Source organism: Staurois parvus, unplaced genomic scaffold, assembly GCF_062004578.1.
Source record: "Staurois parvus isolate SC_StPar_1 unplaced genomic scaffold, SC_StPar_1.0 ptg000761l, whole genome shotgun sequence".
NCBI classification, from domain to species: Eukaryota; Metazoa; Chordata; class Amphibia; order Anura; family Ranidae; genus Staurois; species Staurois parvus.
In genome coordinates this window covers 1,265,678-1,286,861 of record NW_028318557.1, presented here as the reverse complement: position 1 = coordinate 1,286,861, position 21,184 = coordinate 1,265,678, and the positions used below count along the sequence as shown (strand labels likewise).

The following is a 21,184-nucleotide window of genomic DNA, read 5'->3' as shown; positions in this document are numbered from 1 at the left end:
TTATCAAAAGGGTATGCTGGAAAACCAGTATCTGATCAGTGCTTGCAGCCAATGGCTGCAGCGCCGATCAGTGTGTTCTGGTGGGAAGGGGGGAGAGGGGGGGGGTTGTCCACTTGTCAAAACAGGGGAGATCATGGCACTATCATTTAGTACAGTGACCTCAGTTTTCATCTAGTATTAGGATGTTCTAGTGATGGGGTTCTATTTGTTCTCATTTACAGAACAGCTACATGAAAGCCCAACTCCAGGCACAAACGATAACCCTTGCCGTGGAGCCTTCCTGCACTGCATAGGATAAGTGCTCAATGGTGTAGAAGGGGCTTATTATCCAAATCCCTGCTCCAGGGCTGTCCTCCTGTCTTAACAGTCAGCGCTGTCACTCGGCATCATTGCATTCAAAGCAGAGCCAATAATTCATTTGAACCTCTTTAGCAACCTCCTAGACTCAAGCTTTTACCCCTTGCAGTGTGAGGGCCCCAATTGATAATGTGGTGCCCAGAGTTGGGCTTTAAATTAAGTGGCAGCTGATAAAAGGAATATTTGATAAGGAAAATACAAAAAAAAAAAACTTCCTACAGAACTTTGTGAGACAGAGAAAATTCTTTAGCTCTGCTTTAAACACAACATGGCACTGCCAGAGCAAGTTTAACAAATACATTGCACATAAGTTACCCAGCATGCTTTGCCCCTAAGCTTTTAGATGGCTCCTTTGTTCAGAGCAACTAGGACAGTGCAAGTTTGAGAGCAAGTGATACACTACCCATTTCCTGAAAAAAAAAAGCCTAATACCTGCAGGTGAATTTTAAAAATACAAACATTGCAAGTGACTATAGTGCAACTGCCAAATACAACAGGCATGCTGTGCTTGTGGTTTAAGCTCTTTGTCCTTTACCGGCATCCTCTGGCCACCATCTAATATGCAGGCTGTGCACCATCATTTGTGATGGAAAGGAAACTCCATCACACATAACAGCTGCAGAGGGAATGATAATTCTGAACAGTGCATTTTACAAACATACAATTTTATCAGAAAAAAAAGTCAACATCACGTATTCTTTCGGCAGTCATTACTAATGATCTATTACCATGTTTTCATAAATACCATCATCCAATTTTCCAAGCCCACCGTTTCATTAACAAATTTAGAAGTCATGGCCTACTTGACGTATATTGCAAGATGACTATTTATGTTGGTTTTCACAAATAGTTTAAAAATACAGAAAATATTGTTCTGCTGCCTTCAGGAAATTGACACTAATAAGCTAATGACCAAGAAAGCCAGCCATAACCATGCCCCAACAGTCAAGCCTCAGTTTTATAAGCCAAGACAAAGGGTATCTTATTGGGTTCAAAGATTTTACAATAATCACCTCCCCCCCCCCCCCCCCCCATCACCCATTAAGGAACACAGGAATAAAGTATTTAGACATAAGGGAAAATACAAAAAGCATTGATGTGCCATCCTGGAGTTGGACTGCCTGTAAAAACTCTGTAGTGTCCAGGTATCACCTCATGTTACCAGTAGTGACACTGACCCTAGTCAAAACGCTAAACTAGTGAAAAACAGTCAGAAAAGATGAGTAGAGAAAAATATGTCATTGACCTCCACCTGTAAAACCATTCCTGTTTTGGGGGGGTCGTCTCATTCTTGCCCATCTAGTGCACCTGTTAATTGGTTTCAGCTGATTTTGGTGTTAATGAAATTAACAACCCCTCTGCTACTTGACGGACCAGATCAATATATTCCCCAGGAGTCTAATTGACTTGATGCTATACTCCGATAGGTGATCATATAGATCAGAATTGATATGAATTAGTTAAAACGCTATTTGGAATCTTACTTCTAAGGCAAGTTGCAGCACTGCTGAATTGGAAGTCAGCATGCAGAGTGGCAGTGCGAATTGGAGGATTCGTATTGCACATTCCATGTTTCTTATGGATGTTTATTAGACCATTCGCTGTAATTTCAGGCACAGATTTTTAAACAAGGTTTGCTCCTTGCTTTATAGAAGAGGTGCTCAACTGAAGCACTCTAATATGGCCTTTGACCTCATGCTCTGGGCAAGCCCAGATCACGGGCTGCTGACCCACCATATCGGAGCATCAGAGTGGATGGGGCCTGCGCTGGAAAAAGCAAGCAGCTGCAGATAAAGCAGAAGCCGCATAGCATAAGCTGATGCTTCTTCTGTATTGTCGGCTCCAGTCCTAGGCAAAGTGCATTTGGTATCACTCCACCTGGGACTGGAATCCAACAGCCTAGTTATGCCAACAGAAGCTGAAAAAAAAAAGTCAGTTTATCAAACCACAGTTTTGCAATCCACATATTAGCACTTTAAAGTGTTCTTAGGCTGCTTTTACGCTGATCTACAGGTACATTGCAGCTGCGGCTTTCCTGCAGGATAGCTGCACTGAGCCATCGACCTCTATTCTATTCTGTGGGTTTGGTGCACTTTCAGAAAGAGCATGCAGGAGTTTTGATGTTATTTCAAGTGCACCACACCTCCAAGATGTAATAGAAGTCTATGGCAAAGCTCAACTAACCCACAGAAAAGCCACAAGGTGCACTGCTCAGCCCCCGCAGCGCAGGTAAGCCGCAGCACACCAGTGTGAAAGCAGCCATAGACCCCTTCCACAAGATCAGTCCGATTAGGTCTGCCAGTCCATCAGGCAGACCCGATCCAGCCCTCCATTCACCTCTATGGATTAGAGGTAGGTGTATGTTATATATAAATAAAAATGTTAACGATAGATTGGGTTCTTCCACAGCAGAGATGAAGAAAAAACCCCCGCTTCCCTAGGACACTAGCAAAAAGCCAAGGCTTGAAATTGGGGCAATGTTATGGGAGGGGGGGGCGCATTAATGGTTTTGTTTGCCAGAGTAAACCTCCTGACAGCATCATAACCTATACTTCATGTTACAGGTTTGCGGATACCCCAAAAGGCTGTGTTTCCAAGGGTAGAAGAGGGGAAACAGCAGGATCAGGGAGTGCCCGTCATCAACACCTTCAGACTTTGTTCCAAACTAGCAGACAGAAAAGTGTGCAGCCTTTTCTTGGACTGTCTATGCTACAGGTTTAATTGAAGACCGGAGACATACTGCAGAAGACAGACCGGGAAAAGATAACAATGGGCTGGCAACACTCCCACTCCAAACTCCATTTTACACACTGTGTAAAAACTGCTGCATGTTCTCATTCATTAGCTATTCTTGTTTCCAAATTCAGAAATTATCAAAAACTGTACCAATTTACATAATTTACATCTAAAAAAACACAAAAAAAAAACCACCACTATACAAGGAACATGTAATGATCACAATTCAATATATAATAAAAAAAACACCCTTTACCAATATGGGCATTACATTATCCAATCCTCAACTGTGCTTGATAAGTTGGATTTGATTATTGTAGCAAACTACAAATGCAAGCAACCTTACAACAAAAGTCTCTGCATCTGTTACATACTGAATGAATGAAGTTATCACATCCTTACATACTGTACAAGTGAAGTTATCACATCCTTACTAGACTTGGTGTAATCTTATTTGCAGCTTAAGTTACTTTGCTGCTACAATACAGTCCTTTGTGTGAAGAGAATTGTAAAAATATATAGACTCCAGATATCCACTGCTTGCAAGAGGCAAAGTTTTTGCAACAAACTTCACATAGCAGGGGATATTTGGACGATTGTGCTTATGCCATACAACAGTCACAAGTATTTCACACCAAAGGGGAAAAAAATGTGAACTATTTTTAAGAAAAACTTTGTATCAATTAAATAAAACGTGTTTCTTAGAACTCAACGTCATCTACCTCCACCCACACAAAGATAATATATTGCTGTTTATCAGACCCTTCTTCAGGTAATCCTGCCTACACTTCCTGTCCCTGGTTGGCTACACTCACTCCTCCATGGCAGCCATGGTTGTCACTCAGGCTGGACCTCAAACATGTCTGCCTTTGATCTCCTTTACATGGGGACAATGGGATTAGCAATTTACACAAAAAAAATTGTTTCCATTTCATCTTACAGAAGTGACAGGCAATGCTTTTTAGGCAAGTAGTTTCTGTACTCATAAGTTCATAGCCTGGCCTGAGAAGTAAAAGATGTAGCCACCACAAGGACTGGTACACTAAACTGCAATATATTGAACATTGGTTCTTGGGTTCAGTGACCCTTTAAGTGGGTTCTATATGTAATCTTTCTATTCGGTAAAATACACTTATAGCTCAAACATTTCATGTGAAAATACTTGACAGCATTCAACCAGCTCTCAAGTGCTTTGATATTCAGTTTGCTTAGCTTTAATGATACTCTGCGTGGCAGTTAATGTATCATGCATCAACATGTTTTGCCCTAATCCTAACATTACAGAAGAGCAAAAAATAGTAAATTTCCAGATAAATAGCTGCAAAAATCAAGCCTAACCAGTTTAGTGTCACTGATCAGAGATTTTTAAAGATAAAGACAACCTGTCAAAAGAAAAAAAGAAAAAAAAAAAATCAAAGTGACAGTCATGGGAGAAGTATAGGGGTTGCCACTGCAGGTGGCAACCCCTCCTAATGAAATTGCTAGATGCCTGGCTTTGCCCATAGTCTGTGACTGAGTCTTAAAAAAGCATTCTGTAAAACTATCAGAATGACTTCACTCTGCTTGTTTCAGGTCAGTGACGGACAGCACTGAAGTCTATCAAAATGACCTCCAGAGAAAAATCAGTAATGGCGGAAAAAATGCTGACTTATTCCCTTCGTTGTGCACATTTTGTAAGGTGTGAATTTCATAAACAGATTGTGGTCATTGAGTCTTAATATTGATATATTTAACTACTCAAAAGAATCTCTGGTTGACAAGCATATCTAACATTTTGTAGCGTGTAAAGCTTCCCATACACTGAATGTAGTTCGCTCCGTGTATGGCTGCATCAGCTGCTTCTGGCCAGACATCCCTTGATTGAAAAATCAAAAGGAGCCAGGCAGAAAATTTTCAGCTGAAAAAGTGGTTGTATCCAATTAGATGCAGCCACTGTACAGGCATTTTGACAGCATACAGGGCCAGCTGTCAAAATACAATACCCACCAACAGGAGATCTGTCCATCCTTTCTCTGTGGATAATGGAATCTGTTAGTTTACAAGTCTATGGACAGCTTTAAAAAAGTCATCAGCGGAGACCATCACAGTGGTTGGTACCTGAGCTTGGTGGAACAGTAATGACAGCGAAAACAGCCGTTATGGTACACTTGTTGGTTGGCAAAAAGCCGCTCCATGGGGTAAACAGTCTTCTGACATCCAAAACAGATCTCTCGCGCCGGTATCTGAAATTTCTGTTTAAAACACAATGAAACATTTAAGACAAACTCTTTACTCAGATGCAACTTAATGAGCATGCAAAAATGTATACACAAACATATGCAGTAGGAAAGGCTACCAAAGGAAACGTAATGCAGGAAAGGGATAGTAGAAAAAAAGGAGATAAAAGGCTAAAGAGGAATTTAACAGTTCTGCTAATTTAACAAGTAAATGAAAAGAAAAAAAAAAAACTGTTACGACATACCCATTTGTGAAACGAGCAAACACCAAGCACAGTGCTGGGTTAATTTAAATGTAGGTCTATGATAAATACAGAGTGTGTGGCCTAAATATTACATTTACTGTGGGGTATAATGCCAGTCTATGCTCATGAAAGATGGTACCAGCTGTGGTAACATGCCATACCTTGTGGAAGTACATTACCCCACTAATCCCAAGAGGTTTACATATTCCACATCTGGTATTCATTGACCCACTAATGTCATCCCTACAAAACATGCCATAATCTTAATGCACCTCCTGGGAAAGCAGCATGCAGTGAACAAAGCATTCTCATGACATCTTAATTATAGACTAGACCTAATTGGATTGTACGGGTGATTGCAAAAATGCCACACAGAGTAGTCACATACAGAGAGGGCTGTACAAGCTGCCTTAGCTGCAGCTCAAGAGGTGCAGAAGTCCTGAGGGTGGAGGCTGCAGAGGTCAGACTACAAGGGGAGAGGAGGACAGGAACGAATAGAAGGAATCAGAAGGCAGAAGCTGGAAGAGAGAAAGATAGCAGTCAAAAAGTATGTGATTTCATGAAACAAAAGTCATACTTACACAACTGTCAGTTTAAATGTATTATTTTGTAGAGTATAGTATGTGTAGAGGAAGAGGAGGGACCAAGCTGCATTTTGGCCAAATTACATATTCACAAAACCCATTAAGTCCAGCCATCTATAAACATCTGCAGCACAAAGCTACATTTTAGCCAGTCTATCCTTATAGTGGAACTTCAGGCAAACCACTTCAAATGAAGTTAAAATACATCCAGTACGTGTTACTGTGGCTCCACCATACTAGCCCACATTGTGTAACAGGTTCCTGGTTCAGTTCCTCACCAACTAAACTTGTTAATGCCATTCACTGTAAAAACAAGCTGAGAGTGACCCAAGAAGCCAAACTGAGCAAAGTAATGTGCTACTTGTCTGGCTGTTTAGTGACAGCAGTAGGAATCACTAGTCTGGCTGCACAGAATTACAACTCCTTGTATACAGCTTTTGAATGCCATAAAACCATTTTCAGCCATCACACCCCTTTACTCACCTTTGTAACTTTAGCAGGGGTCGCCTCCAGCTGATTTAATGCTCTCGTTTGTGGGCTGTAGCCAGGAGAGGTGCTGGGTCTCTGCACGTCTTCCTCCAGTTTACCTATGTCATAGGAAATATTCATTAAACTTCAATTTGAGAAGAGAACAAAAGCAATGGGCTACCACTAAGAAACCTGTTAGGGAATGTCTTAGCACAATATACTGATGGTATTTGATTTATCCTACTGACTTTTGAACTGCCTTAGTTTAGGCCAGAAAATATCAATGCTCAAAGGAACAGCCTTAAAGTGAACCTATTAGACCAACATACCGGAACCTTCATAATCCCTTGTTGGAAATGCCCTTTTTTCTGAAGCATGAACCTGTGATAAAGCCTACTAGAAACCACTTATTTGTAAACACCGACAAGTGGTGCAAAAACAAGAAAAAAAAAAGTTAGTACCATTGCTCTCGGACACTCTCCTTGGAGGGGTAATAGGCGTGCTCTCAGTCTGAGATCTCTGTGAAGAGATAGTATTGGTTAAAGTCCATTACAAAGTAAAAAACGCAACAAAAAAAACCAAACACAAAAAAATACTAATACCTTTTCAGTATCAGAGGAATTGGAGAGGACAGGGCTTGGTGGGACATTCTCCTTCTGTTCTGACTTCGGGTTTACCGTATCATTCCAAATCCCTTTCATATCATTCTGTAAAAGAAAAGGGGGGGAAACCATTGTAGCAATTTAACCCCAATATATTAATAAACATTGACTACTGTCACTATTTCCCTGGGAGTTGGCAATTAACAATTCTATCACTTCTGGGTGGACAAAGGTGGCCTGCATCTGCTTTAAACAGCTTTGTGAAGACAACCAGTAAGATTTTCAACCCACCAACCTACAGTAGTTGGTTTTCAGCTGTGTATCAATGGACAAGATAGGCAAGGTATCTGTCAATTAGGATTCTAGAAGTTTTTTTTATGAATGCTGGAGAATCTAATCAGAGGAGGAAAACCATTTATTGCCCACAACCGCTGAATGGAGATGACATTTCAGCTAGAGATCGCCATTGAAGCCCCCCTAGAGATGTGAACATCCAGCAAACACATGTGTGATCTGTGCTTTTATTAAAGTGTTACTAATCCCACAACAGTAAAATCAGTCTTTATATGCAATAAAGCATGCTTGTTATACTCACTGTGGAACCTAAGGGGTTAATCCTCTGCATTGTGTAAAAATGCTGTTTGATCCTGTCTTCCCTGATCCTCCTTCCAGTGCCCCCCTCTTATCTCCTGATATAACATGAGTGGAGACGGCACATGCTCAGTTTGGTGTGTATGGTTAAAAGGTTTTTCTTTTATCTTGGGTGAGTGTTTGCGATCAGCACAGGGCCAATCAGCACTGTCCAGACAGAGGTAAGGGGTTCTGAATCCTCCTAGAGCAAAAAGAAAAACCTCTTCCTACAAGCTTTAACCAGTGCTCTGTTGGACACTGATAGAAGTCACAAGACTGCTATATACTGTGATGAGAAAAGGTATTTAGCAGTTTATATTTACGAAAATACTTAAGTGTTCACCTTTACCAGAAACCTGCCTATGCAGATAAAGCATGTGTGGATAAACTGTGAATAATGTCCTTGCTATAGGTGTACCTCATGAAGCCCAAATGGAATACTCCCAGAATGTTGCTAACTGAGGCCTAATCACTGGTGCTCACCTCCATCTCAGGAGTGAGCGTTTCTCTGAATCAAAGCCCCCCGCATGCCATCCCCCCCCCCCAATGCAGTAGCTCTGAGTTCAGTGTCTGAGAGCTCACTCCTGTGATGGTGGAGGCAAGCAGTAATAACTAGGCCTCGCCTAGCAATGGGAGTTTTCCAGTCAGGCTTCAGGTGGTATCTAAAGGGCCTACACCTATAGCAAGGGCATTATTCAATTTTAGTCAAAGCTGACAGTTTATCTACAGACACCCTTTATCTGTATAGGCAGCTTTTTGGTAAAAGTAAACTATCCCTTTAAAGAACTGTTTAAAGCAAAACTGTGCCATAAAGTAGTAAAGGCAAAAGGTTTAACTTTAAAATTCAGAAACCTCAGCTGCATATACACCTCTTTCCTTCACTAGAAGAGGATGATCTTTGCGTGTTGGCATTCCCACACTCAGCATGCCTTCAGGTAGGCAGGATTTAACATTTCAAAACGACGGATTAAAAAGGTAAAGGTGCTTGTGGCTAATACATTGAAAACATTAGCCTGGATTTATAACCAATCTAGAGAGTGTTTATAGTTCATCATATAATTACCAACTATAACAGTGTCGGGTTCTGGAGACACATTACTGCTCAGATGGGTTTTGTAGACCTGCTGGAAAACAGAAGTAGGCCACAGGGGAAAAAGAGGACAAGCATGTCATGCTCCAATAATTCCTGGTGGCTCAGGGACTGGGAGTTTTCTGGTGTAAATTATCTGCAATCATGGTATTTGGGATCATCTGTCAGCATGGGGACAAATGCTGCTGGAAGCCCCACTTCATACTATTTAGCCTTTCCATTGTAGAATGACACGGAGCCTGCTTTATTAACTGAATGGAAAAATAGGAGATTATATCAGTCTTATTCCTCTCCTAGGCTTTCTAGTGCAAGAGGAAAAAAAATAAAAAAATTAATAAGCAATTAACTTGGTTTTCCATCATTTAGTTGGGAATTCACACCCACTACTACTATCAAACTGCAACATCCCTTGATACCTTTAAATATCTGATTAGCAGTAGTTTGAAAAAGCAGAGAAGAGTAAATGAATTGGGTAATTTAACTGTTCAAATTCTATCCCCCCACCTACAGAGCTGGGATCCAATACTCAGCACTAATCAAGATTTGGCCAACAGTCCATTGAGTTTCATAATGCTGCGATCTTTTTGAGGGACAAGTAATTTTTGTTAAGAGGACACAGGAGGCTACACAGTAAAATACCTTTTGGTCTTTATGTTTAAGTTAGCATTACAGTTGCATTCTCATTCAATAAGCAAGTGTGCTCACTAGGTGGAACCCACAAGCAGCACTTCTACATGTTTACTAGCTCACGAGGTTTGTGAAGCCACCCGGAACCTTCACCAGCACTGTATAAGCTATGGATTCTGCCCGATTAGGGAAGGAGACAAAGCTGGTGTAAGTAAAAAGACATGTTTGTCTGCTTAGAACTATACCAATGTAACCAAGTATGTCATACCAAGCTGATATGGATGAAAGCTGGAAATCACCGTAGACTTTGCCAATTCGTTTACACTTGCTTCTGGGGTCCCATGTCAAGCGGCTGGCCTGAAGTATCAAACACATGAGGGTGGCTGCTCAGCACAGGCACCATTCATAGATTGATTTGCATTTTCTGAATGAATGCAGAGCTCTGATCTCTGAGGTGGAAATGCAGCCGCTCTGTGCAGAACCCAGGAGCAAGTAGAGATCACTGCAGCAGCAGTGTACTAGTGGTGGAGTCTACTTCAGTGATCTCCAGCTTCCAGCAGCATTGGTCAGATATGTCATACTGGACCAATGCAACTTATTTATAACATGTCAATGTCCGGAAATCTTTAATGACTCATTGCTGAGTGACCTAAAACTGAAGGCAGAAAATAAAGCATTTATATAGCACCAACTGTTTGGGCAATGCTTTACACCATGAGGGTGGACTGTTCAGTTACAATACAGAAGAAGTATCAGAAGGTAGAGCTTACAATCTAAGAAGGGAGGGTCAAGTGATACAAAAAAGGTAATAACTGTGGGGGGAGAATAGGCTCCATTGAAGAGAAGGGTTTTCAGGGATTATCTAAAAAAGTAGACAGACTGGGGTAGGGAATTCCATAGGATGAGAGAGACTTGTGAAAAGTCCTACAGAGAAGTATGGAAGGAAGTGACAAGGGAACTAGAGCAGAAGTCACTACGATCAACATACAGTCAAAGCACTGACTAGTCAAGGTCTCATCACAATGCAGCTTTGGAATTTCCCATCTAAGGGATGAAGTTTAGGTTACAATGTGAGCTCCAGTTCTTATGGCCTCTATAACAAATTTCCAATAGTGCTCTTAAATCTGGTGTAAGCAGAAAGGGTTACAAAGCAACATATAATCAGAACAATTTAAAAAAGCTTAAAGCTGATGACTACATCCTGCTGAAACTAAACAGATTTAGCAGAATCATTTCCTTTACAGATTTCCTGAAATTAAACCAGAGAATAGATGCAGACAGAGTGAGTCATCAATGAGTGTCCTCCGCTCAGCGGAGCACAGAAGAGGATGGCATTATATAGCAGCAACTTGTTAGTATGCAGGCTCTTGTACTCCACAACCTGATGACCTCAGGAGGAAGAGGAGCACAAGGAAATTAGGGAAAAATCTCAATGAGAGTGTTTCAGTATGGGAGGGATGAAAGCCCCATGTTTTTTCTGCTTTGTGACCATGTTAAACCTTTTCCTTGTGAGGATTGGTAAAACCATGGACAGCAAGCAATGGAAAACCAAAAACAGGGGGTCATTGATAGTATAAATAAAAGTTCTACACCTTCCTCACTACCCAAAAGGAGACGTACACCAACTTTTAAGTGGTGACATCCACCTGGCCATTAGAAATATTAGGAATGGATACAACGAAATACAAATCTTTTGGCAGGTAAAGCCACTCCCATACAGGTATTTGTATTGCATGCCTGAGTTGAGCTATGACAACAATTCAGAAATAAGATTACCCAAAGCTCCAGAATTTTCTTCTGGCAATTGAATGTACGGATCTCACTTATAGCACCACTTTATTGTGAAATTATGAATTGCGACATTTATAAAAAGGTACAATATTTCTTTACTCTTTCACACTTGTAGTCGTCTCTGAAGAGTGATCTGCATACAGATGGCTCTTCAGAGCATTTGACAGGCAGTGAAGAGGTGTTGTATTGGCTCCTTAAAGCCTGTTTTACCCTTTGATCCCCCCACTAGCACACCAAAACCATATGCTTGCAGAAGGCAACAGGTTGTAGAATGCCTGCCACAGCGACAAAGTAAACCATTGCAGCCGTGGCGTCAGCAGCTAAAAGAGGTGACAGTTGAAGGGTGGGACACAGCCATGGCTCAACTGTGGTTTTGAGGACCCCCCCCCCCCCCCAGCCTTCACCCAATAGCTAGTATGGCTGAACCCTAATGACCTACTGTTTATCAATAAGCAGGTTTCAACATGACCATAATGTATGCTCAATTAAATCTATTCTGCGATATGTACACCATCGATGATGCAGGAACAATGTTGATTCTAACACAAGTGTATATAAAATTGTAGATTGATTATTCCCCCATTTCTGCCTGAAGAAGCAGAAGTCACCTGCGAAACGAGTTAGTTATAACTACAGCCACCATCAGTCTGAAAAACCTGTGGTATATTCTGAGTTACTGGCTCTATAGCCTAGATTAAATATCAAGAGCTGGAAGGCAGATGGCATGTGTAGATAAATATTCTTTAACATTTGGCTTCTTTGAAAACCTTTAAAAAAGGGAGTAAAGATAGTTTAGTTTATGACAATAAATGTGGTTTTATATCAATTATAATGAATATGACATGGACACCTCACAAATCCCCCATTTGGCAAAAGTGTGCAGCATCAAAATTGATGCGATATGGTGTCCTGGATTTCTCCCTCCCTGTGACAGCAGGAGGGGGGGTGGGGGGGGGGGTGATCTTCTCCCCACACCCACTGTCACAATTTTAAAACAGCGTGGCTGTACAGGACTCAGCCCACATGGCTGAGTCAGTTTGTTAATGAACAGCCTACAAGTACCATCAGCCATTGGGGCAGATGGCTTGTAGTTCATAGATTCTATGGAGGTATGAGCAAACCGCTATGCTGATAGTCTGCGGGAACCCGAGTATGCACCCGCAATCTGTTGATCCTCAGAAAACAAAAATGAACTTCTTTAAAAATGTGACCTGCCGCTTGCATTCTACTTCATTCAAGCATGCAACAGGTTAAATTTTCAATATACTAAAACTGGATTTATTGAATATAATAGAGCAGATATTCCAGAGTCTTCTGTACAGGGTGCTACAGATAAAATGGTTATCTTGGTGTTCCCCCAGACAGTTCACTCTGTAAAGTCAAGTCTAAACAAACCACCAGCACATGAGTGAATAAGTCCTGCTCTCATTCCACAAATAGTTTCAGCCATTCCATCCTTTATCAGGTAGTGTCAGGTTTCTAGAAGTCCTCTCACAACTAAAGAATTTATACAGAGCTGTGTAACCGTGAATGTCCCCGACTGGCACAATTTTCTACCCATCTTTATAAAAACACACACGGATTAGCCAATCCCACCCGGTAATTGAAAGGAAATTTGTACAAGGAGACATACATCAGCTGACACTACTACTGGCCTCCTAAAAAAAAATCCCACGACCAGCATCCTCTGGATTGAATGCATCACAGACCTGGAAACGCAGATCGGGAGTTCAGACCATTGGCCGCATACCTGTCACAGGTCAATAAAATCAGACAGCTAGGCAACCAACATTAGAAGATACAATGTCATGTGAAATGTTTCTCTCACCACTGTCAAATGACTGGAAAGGTCAGTTTGAAGCAACACCTGCCACTGATTAATGTACGTAATAAATGTTCAATGTTCATAAAATAGCAAGCTCTTTTGCAGCAGACATTTCTGGTATGAAGAAAGCATTTTTCTGGGGTGGGTTTTTGGCAGTCTATCCTCTTAAAGCATAATTTAAAAAAAGGTATTCATTTTTGTAGTACACCTGGATTAGAACCCGTCAGGCTTTTATTGCCATCTATGCCCCCATTTGAGAGATTCAACTTATTTGTCCAGTTTATTATTATCACTAAAAAATGAAAGTAAAACTTCCACCTATCTATTCTAGAAGTCAGCTTTTGAGCAGATCTGCAAACGTTGTCCCCATTCCCCGGGTCTCATCTCTATCCTTTATGCCTCTTTGAATAGACATCCTGCCCATACCCATCTTTCATACATTGTGCAATGGGAGTGGGATCTGGCGGCGAATATAGATTTGGAGGACTGGAGTAGGGCCTGGTCTTTCGTGGCTAAATGCTCATTTAATACCATCACAGAGGCAGCGTATAAGGATCTCGTTGGTACTAGGTCCTGGCCCGCATTGCCCGGGCAAACCCATCCCATAGCGATCGCTGCTATCGGGGCTGTGGTCATCGAGATGTTTTACATGTATGGTGGTCATGCCCGAAATTAATCCGATTTGGTCTCGTGTATTTGGCCTTCTGTACACTATTTCACCTGACCATCAGCAGGGAGGCCCAGTATGCTCTGCTCCATACCGGGCTTATTTGCTCACCAGCAGCAGTTTGCCTCCTATCTGTTTTTGTCCGCTACTAGAACGATAGCCCAAACCTGTAAGGAGTCAGTTCTCCTAAAGGGGGTGCAGGATCGCATGACTGCCTTGATGCTCAATGAACATATGTCAAGCATTTCTAATGATCCCCAGCATAAATTTCTCAGTCAGGAAACCATGGCTCACATATGGTCTTCCCACAATCTCCCCGGTTAGTTTGGGCTTTTATTGATGGGTGGTCTGGGCGCTCCCGAATCCCTGTTTTAGTTTCTGCTTCCTTTACACCTGTTGGCAAATGGGCGTCCACCCACCCTTATTTTTTCTCTCCTTCCCTTTCCAGTTTGTAACTGGTTTTAGTCAGGTCGGTTCTTGCTTGACCTTCGTTCTAACTGTTCTCAACATATGTACCATTGCTAGCCCCTGCGTGGGCATTTTTGCCAGTGTTTATTCTTCTGTTCTTAAAATTAATAAAAAAATGATTGAAATACAAAAGTGAAAGTAACAGAAAATCCCAAATTTTGGGTTGTCCGCAGAAAGGGGAGAGGAGAAATATGCCAACCCTAGTTCTGGTGACCCTGAGGGCCCCTAAGGGATTCCTTTAATTTGCAGAATTTTCTCTCACTTCCAGTTTTGGCTATGGGACAGAAGTGAAAGTAAATCTATACAAATATCAACCACCCCAACCTATAAACAAACCTTTGCTGCAACAAGGAGCACATGGAAAGGTAATGCACATAAAAAAAATGCTCAGCTCACTTACCTGCCAGTCTGAACTCTTAGTTTTTAAAGTCAACTGTTGGACAGGGTCAATTTTGTTGCAGTTGCACACATTTGCAACCAAATCTCTTGTTTTTAATGTGAACTGATACAGGGTCAATTCGGTTTTGTTACAGGCTGGCAGGTAAGCGAGCTGAGCATTTTTTTGATGTGCATTGCCCTTCCATGTGCGCCTTGCTGCAAAGGCTAGTTATAGGTTGGGGTGGTCTACATTTGTATAGATTTACTTTCACTCAGCAACTGCACATAAACAAAGATGCAGGGTGTAACCAAATTTACAGTAACGCCTCAATGTCCCAGAGATCAGAGACCACCAAGACAACAAATCTGCGTAGAGGAATTTAATTATTACCTACATTTAGAAAGGTCCTAACAAATGCAGGTTTTACAGTGCTGGTGTGATTGAGGCCTAAGACATGTAGTATTCTGGTCAACCCTATTTAGGAGTAAGGAGAGTGGTCAAAGAGCAATTCACTGCCAAAGCAGGCCAAAGATGCGATTTGATTTGTGGCAACAGGGTGAGGGGGTGCAGGGAGCCATCCCAGCCTAGAGAACACAGTGGTTACTGCGAGCAGATATAGCCGCTGGCAATCGCATACTAAAAATCTAACATGCTGGATGTACCCAAGTCTAAAAATCGATGGATTTGCTCGAGTACAATCAGCCTACCCATTGATCAAGAAAAAACAAAGGAGTGCGGAACTGGATCCCTAAAGACAAAATTCAAATGTATGCATACACATAAATTGCACTAAACCCAAATGTGGATATAAAGCGACAAAAAGTGTCACTTTTTCCACATTTGGGTTTAGTTCAATTTATGTGTATGCATACATTTGAATTTTGTCTTTAGGGATTCCAGCGCCGCACACATTTGTTTTTTCTTGATTATTCTGGAGGTTTTTTGGTTTGCCTTTTTGGTGCTTTGGCTGCTTGTGATTGTTTTAGCGCTCACTTATTTCTTATAGCCTACCCATTGATGAACTGAATCTCAACAGGCTCAGCAGAGACTGGCCGAGATTCGATCCATCTATGGCCAGCTTAAGGCTGATGTGGATCCAACATGGGCTGCAAGCTGGACCTCCCAACTTTTTATAGTTACAGATTCTCAGTCACACCAGCCAGTCCATAACCCAGAAGCAGAAGTGTGAAGAGGAAGTGATGTATAATTGTTCATTTCAATTCCTTACTTTAAACATTACAGTATTAACCTATACTAGTTTAATTTACACACTGCCCAACCAGCACCTCTTTAGGAGCACCTAATCCTATATTTCAGACAAAGACATACCGTGGGTGAGACAGGCTTGGACTGCTTGGTCAGAGCAGCTTGATACTTGGCCATCCTTTCCTTTAAAGAAGAAGTTGTCTCCAGGACATGGGAAATTTCAAGGCTTTTCTGAGAGGTTAGTTTACTGGGGCTGTCAGGAGAACCACCTAAAATACAAAAACGGAACAGATTACTGCTGGAAAAAGTTTAACAATGCAGCTGTACATCTACAAACTAGAACCCACTTACACAATAGTCCTGGGGATTACCTGGCACTGATCCTAATAACCGTACTGACCTTTGCCAACTGATATTACCAAGTCAGGAAGGAGATTATTGAAAAAAGCAGTTTTTGTTAAGCTGGTCACCTTGGGAGGTGGTAACACTACTTGTAAGGGAGAGCTGTCTACTCAGAGGGTGGCACACTAACTGAGCACTTTGCTCAGTGATGCCAAGGGTGCATATTCACAAGCACAGCCTGTGTAACATGTACAATGGCTGGGTACCTTAAGTAACAGCACTAGAGACCAATGTGTACACCCCAGCATCATCAGCACCACCTTAGGCAGCTGCTTCACTGGCCTCTTAGAAGTAAAGGCCCTATGCAAACAAAGATCATACACAGGCTTAACAGTTAAAAAGTCTAAAAGTTCTTGCCTGGCAACTACCAAACACTGCTGCAGATATTCTGGCTTAAAGGGAGTGTAAAATATTTTAAACTTAGCAGCGCCATTGGGTTCTGCCAGCAGAGTGCCTTCGACAGGCAGAGCACAATGATTACTGCTAGCAACTATAGCTGCCTAGAATAAATCCCATCCAAAAGAGCAAAAAATAAAAAAAAAATAAAAAATCTAGCAGCCTGGTTGTAATGAAGTTGATCGACTTCTTTAAAAGAAGCCTGCTCATACATCAAATCTCAGCTGGTCCCGCTCCCGAAAGCAAGGCTAATAGCACCCCCAGAAAGAAAAATAAAAAAAATTAAAAATACCCACCACATAGATTGAACTAGATGGATTTATGTCCTCTATGTCAGTATGCAGCACAAATGCCAGTTTACATTCTTATAAGCCAGCACATCAGGCCCTCTAAAAGAAGGGTTGGAAAGGGTGTAAAATTGGAACCAACTCCTGGTTATGGACAGCCAGTTCTAAACGTACGACAACCAACACCTAGCCCACTCCACCTCCAGACGCTGGGCCTTCAGCACCTCCACTCAAACCAACCCCCAGCTCAACTTGACCTAAAGACTTGAACCCTTGTTTAAAGCCACCACACCGAGAGACCCCCCTGCACCCCAGACTTTCACTCAAGCGCCCCTGGAAACCGTCCATCCACACCTGATCCCCTCCCCCTGCTCCCCTAAACGGCAGCCACCAGAAGACAGACGAGATACGCCTCTGCTCGCTGGACTATCGACAACCAAGCCTCCCACCACTCCTATCCGCCCTCCCCAAATTGCCTCTTCCACTCCTCATTTTCCTCTCCTCCGTTCCCAAAATCCATTCACTATATCCCTCTGCTCCTCCCAAACAATTGTATATTGTGTCCTTACTGCTTCCTTCACCCCTCTACGGCACCCACCACCTCCTCCTATTACTCCACTCTCCCCGAACACCTCTAGTAGTTTCTCACGCTCCTGCACATCACGCTCCCATGCCACCTTTCTCACCCTTCTCCTTCTCCTAACCGCGGGGGACATCTTCCCGAATCCTGGCCCTCCACCACCTCCCCCACCCACACAACACCCTCCCACCTCCACGTCCTGTCGCAACCCCCCGCAACTTAGTATCTGTCCCCCTGCTCCCTAAAATCTCCCCGTTTTCATGTGCACTCCTGAACGCCCGATCGGTGTGCAACAAGCTAACCGCCATCCGACCTCTTTGTTTCCCGTTTCCTCAACCTCATAGCGATTACGGAAACCTGGATCCAGGCCACCGACTACCTCCCCTGCTGCACTATCCTACGGAGGTCTCACCTGGACCCACTCACCCAGGCCCAACGGTCGTAAAGGTGGTGGGGTTGGTCTGTTCCTGTCGCCGCAGAGCACCTTCCAAGTCCTCCCAAACCCCCCCCTCTATCCTTCCCCCTCCTTCGAGGCCCACTGCGTCTGACTATTCTCCCCAACCCCCCTGAAGATTGCTGTGATATACCGGCCTCCTGGATCCATATCCCACTTCCTGGATGACTTTTCCTCCTTGCTACCCTTCTTCCTCTCCTCTCAGCTACCCACCATCATCCTTGGGGATTTCAACATCCCTGTCAACCTCGACAACCCGGCCACATCCCAACTCCTCCATTTAACCTCCTCCTTTGCACTTGCACAGTGCATACAATCCACCACCCACTCCAACGGTAATATCCTTGATCTTGTCTTCTCCAACCGCTGCGCTCCCAACCTCACTAACACCCCCTTCCCTCTCTCTGACCACAACCTGATTACCTTCTCTCTCTCCATCCTCCAACGCCTACCCCTCCAAATGTCACACTACTACCAGCCGTAACCTTTCGCAACCTTAACCCTGCCCCCCTCCACTCTGCAGCTGATCAACTCCATGACAGCATCCTCCCCCTGTCCTGCCCCGACTTGGCTATGACGGCCTACAACAACACGCTGTCAACAGCCCTTGACTCACTAGCGCCTTTAACCACATGCAACATCAGACCCCGACCGCTCCAGCCCTGGCAGACTGATCACACCAAAACCCTCAAACGACACAGTCATGCCCTGGAGCGACTATGGCGCAAAACCAAATCCCAACAAGCCTTCACTCGCGACAAATCTGCCTTCCACACCTACACCTCCTCCCTCCACGCAGCCAAACAAGCCTACTTCCTGACCCTCATCAAGGCCCTCTCCTCCAATCCTCACAGACTCTTCACCTTCAACTCTCTACTCTCGCCACCCCCACCTCCACCCAGCACCTCACTCACCGCCCTTGAGATTGCCAATCACTTCAAAAACAAGATTGACAATTCGCAAAGGACATCGCCGCAATTCACACGCCCTCTCAACCCCTCCCTTCTCACAGCTACCCCCTCATCCCCCCTCTCCCTCGACATAACCCGCAGGGACTTCGTCACTGCTCAAACTCCCTCCAACCCCGTTGCCCCTCACTCAGCTACCCCCTCATCACCCCTCTCCCACGGCCCCACCACTGCTCTGACCTCCACTTCCACCCCACATTCCTCATACTGAAGCCCCCCCAACGCTCCACACCTTTGACCTTACTACCATCGAGGAAGTCTCCAAGATCCTCTCTGATGCCCGACTCGCCCCCTCAACCCTATCCCCTCAACTTCTACGACCTCCCTCCCCCTCCATCGTACGCTCCCTCACCCACATCTTTAATCTCTCCCTCTCCTCCGGCACTTTCCCCTCCCCTCTCAAACATGCACACATCACCCCCATACTTAAAAAGCCCTCCCTGGACCCCAATGACCCAAATAACCTCAGACCCATCTCCCTGCTCCCATTTACATCCAAACTCCTCAAGCGACAAGTCTACACCCGCCTAAGCGCTCACCTCAACAACCACCTCCTCGATCCCCTACAGTCCGGCTTCCGTCCCCTACACTCCACTGAAACTGCCTTACTCAAACTCTCCAAAGACCTGCTAACCGCCAAAGCTATTGGCCACTATTCAGTGCTCCTACTTGACCTCTCTGCGGCCTTAGACACAGTCGACCACGCCCTCCTCAAAAAACTACACTCCCTTGGCCTCAGATTCTGCTCTCTCCTGGATCTCATCCTACCTGCCACAACGTTCTTTCAGCATTACCTATAATGATATCACCTCCCCCTCACTCCCCCTCTCTATTGGGGTCCCGCAAGGCTCCGTCCTCGGGCCCCTTCTCTTCTCCATCTACACCTCCTCCCTTGGCCAACTCATACACTCTCACGGCTTCAACTACCACCTATATGCTGACGACACAAATCTCTCTCTCAACCCCCCACCTCACCACCTCAGTCTCCGCCCGAATCACACACCTACTGAGCGACATATCAGACTGGATGTTGCTCCACTTCCTTAAACTGAACCTCTCCAAAACAGAGTTTCTTGTCTTCCCCCCAGCCCGGACACCACCCCCCATTGACTTCTCCATCACATCCAACAACGCCACCATCAAACCCGCCCCGCAGGCCAGAGTACTTTGTGTCATTCTGGACTCCAACCTATCCTTCCAGCCCCAAGTCCAATCTTTAACAAGCTCAGGCAGACTCCACCTCCGCAACATCGCCAAAATCCGCACGTTCCTAACCCCAGAAACCACTAAACAGCTCATCCACTCCCTCATCCTATCACGACTCGACTACTGCAACTCCCTCCTCACTGGCCTGCCTCGCCGCTGGCTATCCCCGCTTCAGTTTATCCTGAATACGGCTGCCAGACTCATTCACCTTTCCAACCGCTCCATTTCCGCCACCCCCCTCTGCCAATCCCTCCACTGGCTTCCGATTGCACAACGGATCAAATTCAAAATCCTAACACTGACGTACAAAGCCGTCCAACCATACTGCCCCGAACTACATCATTGACCTAATATCCAAGTACCACCCAGCACGCACACTCCGCTCCTCACAAGACCTCTCTAGTTCCCTGGTCGTCTCCTCCCATGCCCGCCTCCAGGACTTCTCCAGGGTGTCACCCATCCTCTGAAACTCCCTGACCCAACCCATCAGATCACCTACTCTACTCTCCTTTAGGCGCACCCTGAAAACCTACCTCTTCAGGGAAGCCTACCCCACCCCCCGCTAAACTTGCCAACCTCCTCCACTCTTCCTACCACCCCATCCCCCACAGCTTTCTCCTCCTGTGCCACCATCCCCTCCCTCCTAGATTGTAAGCTTGAAAGAGTAGGGCCCTCGATCCCCTCATGTTTTGCATTGTATTGTTATTCTGTCACATGTTCTGTCCCCCTTTGTAATGTACAGCGCTGAGCGAACTATTAGCGCTTTATAAATCCTGTATAATAATGTATATTCTGGGGTTTACACTGGTGCAATGTTAATGTTTGATGCTAGTTTTTTGTTCAGCCAGCAGACTGAACACAGAAAAATAAAAAAGCGTGGGATTGAGGACTCCCTTCTGCCAGGACATTGTATTCTGACAGTGGGATTCTCCGATATCAGAATACATGATCAGTGGCTGCAGCTGCTAAGCGACAAATGTTTGAGCATGTCCACCAGAGG

The 21,184-nt window shown here is 44.0% G+C and overlaps 1 protein-coding gene across 3 annotated transcripts in view; it reads right to left on the bottom strand.

Annotated features, from left to right (window-relative positions):
- LIMA1 (LIM domain and actin binding 1) overlaps positions 1–21,184 on the bottom strand; it is a 122,169-nt gene that overhangs the window by 8,422 nt on the left and 92,563 nt on the right. For all 3 annotated transcript variants that reach the window (XM_089654391.1, XM_089654390.1, XM_089654392.1), the window contains 5 exons: positions 16,015–16,160; positions 7,209–7,313; positions 7,068–7,125; positions 6,622–6,725; positions 5,191–5,324 (listed from right to left, as the gene is read on the bottom strand). In XM_089654391.1, the coding sequence (XP_089510517.1) occupies positions 5,191–5,324; positions 6,622–6,725; positions 7,068–7,125; positions 7,209–7,313; positions 16,015–16,160 (547 nt within the window). The remainder of the gene's footprint in view (positions 1–5,190; positions 5,325–6,621; positions 6,726–7,067; positions 7,126–7,208; positions 7,314–16,014; positions 16,161–21,184) is intronic.